Genomic DNA, 10,589 nt, shown 5'->3' with positions numbered 1-10,589 from the left:
TGCACTCCTTGTGAGAGTACCCCGCGCCTCAGGGCCTGTGCGATGGGAGGGTCTGAGAAAACTGTCCCAGAACTTTGACAGTGTTCCCCTGCCTCTGCTGGATTGCATTTGTGGTTCTCTCGCCTGTAGTCCTTGGTTGTCCAATGAACTGTGACCTCTGCTGCCTGCGTTTTCAGATGGGAATTTTTTCACTAATTCCGCAACAAGAGCCTTCTCGTACTGCCCCATTTTATTAGGCCTGTCCTGCAAAGGAATAAGAGAGATAAAGTTCTCCCTGTAGCGTGGGTCTAGAAGCATCACCAACCAGTAATGACTGTCACCCAAAATTTGGACAACGTGAGGGTCACGGGAAAGGCAGCATTACATAAACTCAGCCATGTGTGCCAGACTGCAAAGACTTCCGTGTCCTCACCAAGAGGACGACTGACCATGCTCTCCTCCTCCTCCTCCCTGTCTTCAGGCCATCCAAGCTGAACAGACGGTATGACAGTTGTGCAGGTAGTACCATCTATAGCGCAGGAAACTAGCTCCTGTTCTTCCTCCTCCTCTTCCTCATTGTCACCCAATCCACGTTGGGACGAAATGAGGCTGGGCTGTGTGTAATCACCCTGTATGGTTTCTTGCCCCATCTCATCATGCTCCACCTGCAATGCATCAGCTTTGATTGTGAGCAGAGAGCATTTCAGAAGACAGAGAAGCGAGATGGTGACACTAATTATGGCGTCATCGCCGCTCACCATCTTGGTGGAGTCCTCAAAGTTTTGGAGGTTGGTACATATGTCTGACATCCATGTCCACTCCTGAGGTTTTATGTGTGGAGTCTGACCTGAATACCGATGGCCTTCTTGATGCAGGTAGTCAACAACTACTCTCTTCTGCTCACAAATCCTTCCCAACATCTGCAATGTAGAGTTCCAACGTGTGGGAACATCACACACCAGTTGATAAGCCAGAAGCTGCTGAAGCACGGCAAGAGCGGTGGAAGCTGTAGCTGACTTTTTAAAATGGGAACACAGGCGGCATAGTTTGGCAAGCAGATCCGACAGATCCGGATAGGTTTTGAGAAATCACTGAACCACAAGGTTAAGCACATGGTCCAGGCATGATACGTGTGTGAGCTCGCCTCGACTCAGAGCCGACACCAGGTTCCGGCCATTGTCATACACGACCATGCCTGGCTGTAGGTTCAGTGGTGTCAGCCACAGATCTGCCTGCTCTTTCAGAGCTGTCCACAACTCTTCAGCGTTGTGTGCTTTGTCACCTAACGATATTAGCTTCAGCACAGCCTGTTGTCGCTTGGCCGAGGCAGTGTTGCAGTGCTTCCAGCTTGCGACTGATGTGGTCATTTCCGATATGGATGCAGAAGAGGAGGAGGTGCAAGAGCTGTAGAATGTGGGGGCAAACCTGATTGAGCCAGGGCCCGCAATCCTCGGCGTCAGGAGGACGTGTTCCGTCCCATGGTCCGACTGGGTCCCGGCTTCCACTATGTTAACCCAGTGTGCCGTCAGCTAGATGTACCGTCCCTGCCCACAAGCACTTGTCCACGTGTCCGTGGTTAGGTGGACTTTCCCAGTAACTGCATTGTTGAGGGCACGGCTAATGTTGTGGGACACCTGCTTGTGTAATGCGGGGACGGCACAACAGGAGAAATAGTGGCGTCTGGTGACTGAGTAACGAGGGACCGCCGCCGCCATGAGGTTGCGGAAAGTTTGCGTTTCCATGAGCCTAAAAGGTAATATTTCGAGCGCAAGCATTCATGAAATGTGCAAATTTAGTAGTGTGGCCTGTGGGGCATTAGCTGCGTATTTGTGCTCGCGTACCAAGGACTGGGGTTGGGATAACTGAACGCTGCGCTGGGACAAGGACGTGCTTGCTGATGGTGCTAGTTGAGTGTTCAACGACAAGTGCCGGGAGGGAGGCATGCACCATGGACAGGGGATTGGCGTGCACGCACAAGTTATTACCAGAAAAGCGAAGTCTGGAAACAAATTTCTGTTTATACTGTAAATACTTGAGTTTGTAAATGAAAATGCAGATACTTTCTGAGCAGCCTCTTTTTCTTCATTTTCAGTTTAAAAATTTATATTTTGTTCATGCTCTCATTTGAGACTGAATGTGCAGCTCCCAGTGTTTTTTTGGATATGGAAATAAATGCTACTATGAAGATTCAGCTTTTTCTCAGTTGTTTTTAACACCATTATTTTGCAGATAACTGTATGCACAGGTTTATATAGACCGGTAAACAAAGGAATTGCAAGTATTCAGGGTGGTCCTGACAGCACAATGGAGATGGCCTGCAGCCATGCAGAGGACAGAACTTGTTCTTCAAGGTTGGGGGAGACATGGAGAATAATCTATGCACATGGTTAATTCAGGGAACAAGATGGAAGATTTTAAAGACAATAGTTTCCTTGGTAATGCCGCTCATCTAGTGCTGTATACCCATCTGCTTCTCACCCCCATACTGTATACCTCCAGTAGAGCCTGTATAATCCTCATATGCTGCTCTGCCCCAAACACTGCAGGACACCTCCACATACTGCCGTAAACGGCCACATGATGGGCTTTACCCTCAAAATACTACTGTATACCCCAAAAAGTATCATATACCACCACATAGTGCTGAATAAATCACATCCATCAGATATGTAGTCACAGCTCCCAGCCCGACAAGAGCCGCCATCCTGACACCACATGTTACACCGAGAACACAGAGCAGAAGAGATCAGCCTCAGTGCAGGAATCACACACTCAGTGCTCAGCCAATCAGCGCTCAGCAGGGCTATGGCTCCGCCCACAGGCAGCTCCTCAGTGTTAACCCATTAGCACCTGCGATGTCTCCAGCCGCCCCTGGAGCAGCAGCCTGCAGTCACCCCAGCACAGGGGGTCTCCAGCCCCTCGCCCTCCCCAGCAGCAGGAGCTCCTCCTCAGAAGATGTGGGCGGCTCTGAGAAGAGCCTTTGTGTTGTTATTAACCCCCGAAGCCGTAGAGAGTGCGGCCCTGGCGCTTGAGCGCGTACACCACGTCCATGGCGGTGACGGTCTTCCTCTTGGCGTGCTCGGTGTAGGTGACGGCGTCACGGATCACGTTCTCCAGGAAGACTTTCAGGACGCCGCGAGTCTCCTCATAGATGAGGCCGGAGATGCGTTTGACTCCTCCTCTGCGGGCGAGACGGCGGATGGCAGGCTTGGTGATGCCCTGGATGTTATCACGGAGAACCTTCCTGTGCCGCTTGGCACCGCCCTTCCCCAGACCTTTCCCTCCTTTGCCGCGACCAGACATCTTCCAAGCAGTCAGCAGAAAGCTATGACTGACAGTGCGCAGTCCTCCTTTATATAGAGCGTGAGGGGACCAGAAAGAGGACTGCAGAGGTGACGCGCTTCCAGGGCGGGGATGGAAAGGAATTTGCATTATCAGCTCCGCCCCTTCCTCTGATTGGCCGAGCACAGAGCTGTTAGTGATTTTGAATTTCCCGCTCATTGTCCTGGTATTTTCCTGCTTCTACTGTGATGGTGGAAATAGTCACAGCCCTGATTCCTCTCTGGTGACATCCTGCTCGGAGGAATTACACTGTGACACCTGGAAATAACTCACTGTGAGGTCTATAGAGTTATATACTCTCCTCCATCCAGCGATGTATAAGCTCCATATCCTGCTGTATACCCCTATATAGCGCTGTATAAACTCCATATACAGTTTCCCATATAGTGCTGTATACCCTCCATATACCCCCCATATCCTGCTCGGAGGAATTACACTGACACCTGGAAATAACTCACTGTGAGGTCTATAGAGTTATATACTCTCCTCCATCCAGTGATGTATAAGCTCCATATCCTGCTGTATACCCCTATATAGCGCTGTATAAACTCCATATACTGTTTCCCCATATAGCGCTGTATACCTTTGATATAGGACTGTATTCCTCCATGAAGCGCTTTATACCCTCCATATAGTGCAGTGTACACTCTATACCCTGTTGTATACCCTCTATATACTCCTGTATTCCTCCATATAGTGCTGTATACCCTCCATATTGTGCTTTGCACATTTATCTGTTTCAGCTCCTCCTGTGATAAACAAGTGATCGGCTTCTCCATTAATCACAATGTGAGATTCAGACCTATATCGATCAATCTTTAGGAGCTTATTGACCAGGTGCCTTCACCAGTCTGCGGAGTAAAGGTGTAACATCAGAGGAGGATCAGCGAGAAAGTGCAGAGCTCTGATCACAACGAGGAGCTGCTGGAACAGTATCTGAACACTGAAAGGGTTAACTGCTCATCTTCACCCATTGCCAGCAGAACAATGGTAACAGAGGGCACTAGGACCCAGTGTCCAGGGAGAGAAAAGGATTCAGTGAGTGAAGGGTAATGGAGTATTTATGGCTGCCTGCATCTGACCTTTTATTGTCTGATTGGATGCAGAATATCCTACATCTCACTGCTACTAACCTCATCACTCTCCCCAACTTCATCTCCTTCTTCTAATCCTCCTTCTGCCCAGCGCTTTATGGCCAGATCTGTGCAGCCAAATGTCCCCTGGAAAGAGGAGCAGAACATTATTATTGCAGGTTATCTCCTCTGCAGGTTGGTGCAGAAGGACAGACAAGCAGCCACAGCTCTGATGTAGACGGGGTGGGTGGCTCTTAGAAGAGCCTTTGGGTTGTGGGTACAGAGCTTGGAGCAGATCACTTGGCGCTGGTGTACTTGGTGACGGCCTTGGTGCCCTCGGACACGGCGTGCTTGGCCAGCTCTCCGGGCAGCAGCAGGCGCACAGCGGTCTGGATCTCCCGGGAGGTGATGGTGGAGCGCTTGTTGTAGTGAGCCAGGCGGGAGGCTTCCCCTGCAATGCGCTCAAAGATGTCATTGACAAAGGAGTTCATGATGCCCATGGCCTTGGAGGAGATGCCGGTGTCAGGGTGGACCTGCTTCAGCACCTTGTACACATAGATGGCATAGCTCTCCTTCCTGCTCTTCCTCCGCTTCTTGCCATCCTTCTTCTGAGTCTTGGTCACAGCTTTCTTGGAGCCCTTCTTGGCTGCTGGTGCAGACTTGGCAGGTTCAGGAATGATGATAGCAGAATATTCTCTTCACTGGAGAGAGAGAATAATGATCCTGCTCCTCCCAGAGCGGCCGTATTTATAGACCGGCCATGCAAATGAGCAATGCTGTCAGATCACTGTACTATTAGGTGAGAAAATCATGTGACCAATGTTCACTAATAATCTCCGCCCACTGCAGCTCATTGGTGTTTCCACAAGTCTTGTTTCTATAGGTGACTTCAGATCCATCCAATGGCAGGAGAGGAGGGCGGGGCAGCAGCAGCTTATAAAAGGTGCAGGAGTCATCACACTTCCCACACAAGAGACTTCTCTATCTGCTGATAACTGTGAGCGCAGTGATGTCTGGACGCGGCAAACAAGGAGGGAAGGTCCGTGCTAAAGCCAAGACCCGCTCATCCCGGGCAGGACTGCAGTTCCCGGTCGGTCGTGTGCACAGGCTTCTCCGTAAGGGTAACTATGCTGAGAGGGTGGGCGCCGGCGCTCCGGTCTATCTGGCTGCTGTGCTGGAGTATCTGACCGCTGAGATCCTGGAATTGGCCGGCAATGCCGCCCGGGACAACAAGAAGACCCGCATCATCCCCCGCCACCTGCAGCTGGCCGTGCGCAATGACGAGGAGCTGAACAGACTGCTGGGTGGGGTGACAATCGCCCAGGGGGGCGTCCTGCCCAACATCCAGGCCGTGCTGCTGCCCAAGAAGACCGAGAGCAGCAAGTCAGGCAAGAGCAAGTGAGCGCCGCTGATCCTGTATCATCCACACAACCCAAAGGCTCTTCTAAGAGCCACCCACACCGTCACCACAAGAGCTGGCGCCGCTGATCTCGGGGGTGATGTTCTGTATGTACAGATCTGTTATATGGTTGAGATTATGTATTCGAGGGGGTTGTAAGGGCTATAGCTGCACCAGGCAGCAATGTTCCTATTGGGTTGGCACAGTGAGCATTATCTTGTAATTATTTCCAGGGAGTGAAAAATCCACACACCCCATATTGTGCTGTATGTGCCCCCATCTTTAGGTAGGTTTCCTCCCACACTCCAAAGACCTAATGACAAGGAATATAAATTGTGTGCAGGTGCTGTGGAATTAAGGACACTGTATAAGTGATTAAAATAAAATTGGGTGTAACCCCATAGAGTAGTTTACGGCCACGTGATTATTTTTACCAACCGAAATAGGCCCAGAGAGTTTAATAGTCATAGTGAGGAATGTACCAGATCTACTCACAACTGGACAGGAGCGGCCGCCATCACACCATGTGTAATACCTCCATATAGCGCTGTATACGGCCACATGATATTACCCTCCATATAGCGCTGTATACGGCCACATGATGTTATTACCCTCTATATAGCGCTGTATACGGCCACATGATGTTATTACCCTCCGTATAGCGCTGTATACGGCCACATGATGTTACCCTCCATATAGCGCTGTATACGGCCACATGATGTTATTACCCTCCATATAGCGCTGTATACGGCCACATGATGTTATTACCCTCCATATAGCGCTGTATACGGCCACATGATGTTATTACCCTCCATATAGCGCTGTATACGGCCACATGATGTTATTACCCTCCATATAGCGCTGTATACGGCCACATGATGTTATTACCCTCCATATAGCGCTGTATACGGCCACATGATGTTATTACCCTCCATATAGCGCTGTATACGGCCACACGATGTTATTACCCTCCATATAGCGCTGTATACGGCCACATGATGTTATTACCCTCCATATAGCGCTGTATACGGCCACATGATGTTATTACCCTCCATATAGCGCTGTATACGGCCACATGATGTTATTACCCTCCGTATAGCGCTGTATACGGCCACATGATGTTACCCTCCGTATAGCGCTGTATACGGTCACATGATGTTATTACCCTCCATATAGCGCTGTATACGGCCACATGATGTTATTACCCTCCATATAGCGCTGTATACGGCCACATGATGTTATTACCCTCCATATAGCGCTGTATACGGCCACATGATGTTATTACCCTCCATATAGCGCTGTATACGGCCACATGATGTTATTACCCTCCGTATAGCGCTGTATACGGCCACATGATGTTACCCTCCGTATAGCGCTGTATACGGCCACATGATGTTATTACCCTCCGTATAGCGCTGTATACGGCCACATGATGTTATTACCCTCCACATAGCGCTGTATACGGCCACATGATGTTATTACCCTCCATATAGCGCTGTATACGGCCACATGATGTTATTACCCTCCGTATAGCGCTGTATACGGCCACATGTTACCCTCCATATAGCGCTGTATACGGCCACATGATGTTATTACCCTCCATATAGCGCTGTATACGGCCACATGGTGTTATTACCCTCCATATAGCGCTGTATACGGCCACATGATGTTATTACCCTCCATATAGCGCTGTATACGGCCACATGATGTTATTACCCTCCATATAGCGCTGTATACGGCCACATGATGTTATTACCCTCCGTATAGCGCTGTATACGGCCACATGATGTTACCCTCCATATAGCGCTGTATACGGCCACATGATGTCATTACCCTCCATATAGCGCTGTATACGGCCACATGATGTTATTACCCTCCATATAGCGCTGTATACGTCCACAGGATGTTATTACCCTCCATATAGCGCTGTATACGGCCACATGATGTTATTACCCTCCATATAGCGCTGTATACGGCCACATGATGTTATTACCCTCCATATAGCGCTGTATACGGCCACATGATGTTATTACCCTCCATATAGCGCTGTATACGGCCACATGATGTTATTACCCTCCATATAGCGCTGTATACGGCCACATGATGTTATTACCCTCCATATAGCGCTGTATACGGCCACATGATGTTATTACCCTCCATATAGCGCTGTATACGGCCACATGATGTTATTATCCTCCATATAGCGCTGTATACGGCCACATGATGTTATTACACTCCATATAGCGCTGTATACGGCCACACGATGTTATTACCCTCCATATAGCGCTGTATACGGCCACACGATGTTATTACCCTCCATATAGCGCTGTATACGGCCACATGATGTTATTACCCTCCATATAGCGCTGTATACGGCCACATGATGTTATTACCCTCCATATAGCGCTGTATACGTCCACAGGATGTTATTACCCTCCATATAGCGCTGTATACGGCCACATGATGTTATTACCCTCCATATAGCGCTGTATACGGCCACATGATGTTATTACCCTCCATATAGCGCTGTATACGGCCACATGATGTTATTACCCTCCATATAGCGCTGTATACGGCCACATGATGTTATTACCCTCCATATAGCGCTGTATACGGCCACATGATGTTATTACCCTCCATATAGCGCTGTATACGGCCACATGATGTTATTACCCTCCATATAGCGCTGTATACGGCCACATGATGTTATTACCCTCCGTATAGCGCTGTATACGGCCACATGATGTTACCCTCCATATAGCGCTGTATACGGCCACATGATGTTATTACCCTCCATATAGCGCTGTATACGGCCACATGATGTTATTACCCTCCATATAGCGCTGTATACGGCCACATGATGTTATTACCCTCCATATAGCGCTGTATACGGCCACATGATGTTATTACCCTCCATATAGCGCTGTATACGGCCACATGATGTTATTACCCTCCATATAGCGCTGTATACGGCCACATGATGTTATTACCCTCCATATAGCGCTGTATACGGCCACACGATGTTATTACCCTCCATATAGCGCTGTATACGGCCACATGATGTTATTACCCTCCATATAGCGCTGTATACGGCCACAGGATGTTATTACCCTCCATATAGCGCTGTATACGGCCACATGATGTTATTACCCTCCATATAGCGCTGTATACGGCCACATGATGTTATTACCCTCCATATAGCGCTGTATACGGCCACATGATGTTATTACCCTCCATATAGCGCTGTATACGGCCACATGATGTTATTACCCTCCATATAGCGCTGTATACGGCCACATGATGTTATTACCCTCCGTATAGCGCTGTATACGGCCACATGATGTTACCCTCCGTATAGCGCTGTATACGGCCACATGATGTTATTACCCTCCATATAGCGCTGTATACGGCCACATGATGTTATTACCCTCCATATAGCGCTGTATACGGCCACATGATGTTATTACCCTCCATATAGCGCTGTATACGGCCACATGATGTTATTACCCTCCATATAGCGCTGTATACGGCCACATGATGTTATTACCCTCCGTATAGCGCTGTATACGGCCACATGATGTTACCCTCCGTATAGCGCTGTATACGGCCACATGATGTTACCCTCCGTATAGCGCTGTATACGGCCACATGATGTTATTACCCTCCGTATAGCGCTGTATACGGCCACATGATGTTATTACCCTCCATATAGCGCTGTATACGGCCACATGATGTTATTACCCTCCATATAGCGCTGTATACGGCCACATGATGTTATTACCCTCCATATAGCGCTGTATACAGCCACATGATGTTATTACCCTCCGTATAGCGCTGTATATGGCCACATGATGTTATTACCCTCCGTATAGCGCTGTATACGGCCACATGATGTTATTACCCTCCATATAGCGCTGTATACGGCCACACGATGTTATTACCCTCCATATAGCGCTGTATACGGCCACATGATGTTATTACCCTCCATATAGCGCTGTATACGGCCACATGATGTTATTACCCTCCATATAGCGCTGTATACGGCCACATGATGTTATTACCCTCCGTATAGCGCTGTATACGGCCACATGATGTTATTACCCTCCATATAGCGCTGTATACGGCCACATGATGTTATTACCCTCCATATAGCGCTGTATACGGCCACACGATGTTATTACCCTCCATATAGCGCTGTATACGGCCACACGATGTTATTACCCTCCATATAGCGCTGTATACGGCCACACGATGTTATTACCCTCCATATAGCGCTGTATACGGCCACATGATGTTATTACCCTCCATATAGCGCTGTATACGGCCACATGATGTTATTACCCTCCATATAGCGCTGTATACGGCCACATGATGTTATTACCCTCCATATAGCGCTGTATACGGCCACATGATGTTATTACCCTCCATATAGCGCTGTATACGGCCACACGATGTTATTACCCTCCATATAGCGCTGTATACGGCCACACGATGTTATTACCCTCCATATAGCGCTGTATACGGCCACACGATGTTATTACCCTCCATATAGCGCTGTATACGGCCACACAATGTTATTACCCTCCATATAGCGCTGTATACGGCCACATGATGTTATTACCCTCCATATAGCGCTGTATACGGCCACAGGATGTTATTACCCTCCATATAGCGCTGTATACGGCCACATGATGTTATTACCCTCCATATAGCGCTGTATACGGCCACATGATGTTATTACCCTCCATATAGCGCTGTATACGGCCACATGATGTTATTACCCTCCATATAGCGCT

General features: G+C 48.7%; 3 protein-coding genes across 3 annotated transcripts; 1 reads left to right on the top strand and 2 right to left on the bottom strand.

The window, feature by feature from the left end:
* Positions 1-2,801: 2,801 nt before the first annotated feature.
* On the bottom strand, positions 2,802-3,583 carry LOC141164281 (histone H4-like). The gene has a single exon (XM_073649417.1). The coding sequence runs from the start codon at positions 3,478-3,480 to the stop codon at positions 2,971-2,973; it is 510 nt and encodes a 169-aa protein (XP_073505518.1). The 5' UTR covers positions 3,481-3,583; the 3' UTR covers positions 2,802-2,970.
* Positions 3,584-4,690: 1,107 nt separating this feature from the next.
* On the bottom strand, positions 4,691-5,293 carry LOC141164093 (histone H2B 1.1-like). Its single transcript, XM_073649246.1, has 2 exons — positions 5,283-5,293; positions 4,691-5,090 (listed from the first exon to the last, which is right to left on the bottom strand). Exons 1-2 carry the CDS (start codon positions 5,291-5,293, stop codon positions 4,691-4,693), a joined length of 411 nt encoding a protein of 136 aa, XP_073505347.1.
* A 72-nt stretch (positions 5,294-5,365) lies between these two features.
* On the top strand, positions 5,366-5,796 carry LOC141164280 (histone H2A type 1). The gene has a single exon (XM_073649416.1). The coding sequence runs from the start codon at positions 5,404-5,406 to the stop codon at positions 5,794-5,796; it is 393 nt and encodes a 130-aa protein (XP_073505517.1). The 5' UTR covers positions 5,366-5,403.
* Positions 5,797-10,589: the final 4,793 nt, after the last annotated feature.

The sequence above is a fragment of the Phyllobates terribilis genome, unplaced genomic scaffold (assembly GCF_046119375.1).
Source record: "Phyllobates terribilis strain yellow unplaced genomic scaffold, ASM4611937v1 Scaffold_10__3_contigs__length_209671492, whole genome shotgun sequence".
Classification (NCBI taxonomy): Eukaryota; Metazoa; Chordata; class Amphibia; order Anura; family Dendrobatidae; genus Phyllobates; species Phyllobates terribilis.
This window is presented reverse-complemented; position numbering and strand designations above follow the sequence as displayed.

Excerpts from the sequence above, each read along its gene's own strand:
- LOC141164281 (XM_073649417.1), bottom strand. The coding sequence starts at position 3,480 with ATGAGCGGGAAATTCAAAATCACTAACAGCTCTGTGCTCGGCCAATCA.
- LOC141164280 (XM_073649416.1), top strand. The coding sequence starts at position 5,404 with ATGTCTGGACGCGGCAAACAAGGAGGGAAGGTCCGTGCTAAAGCCAAG.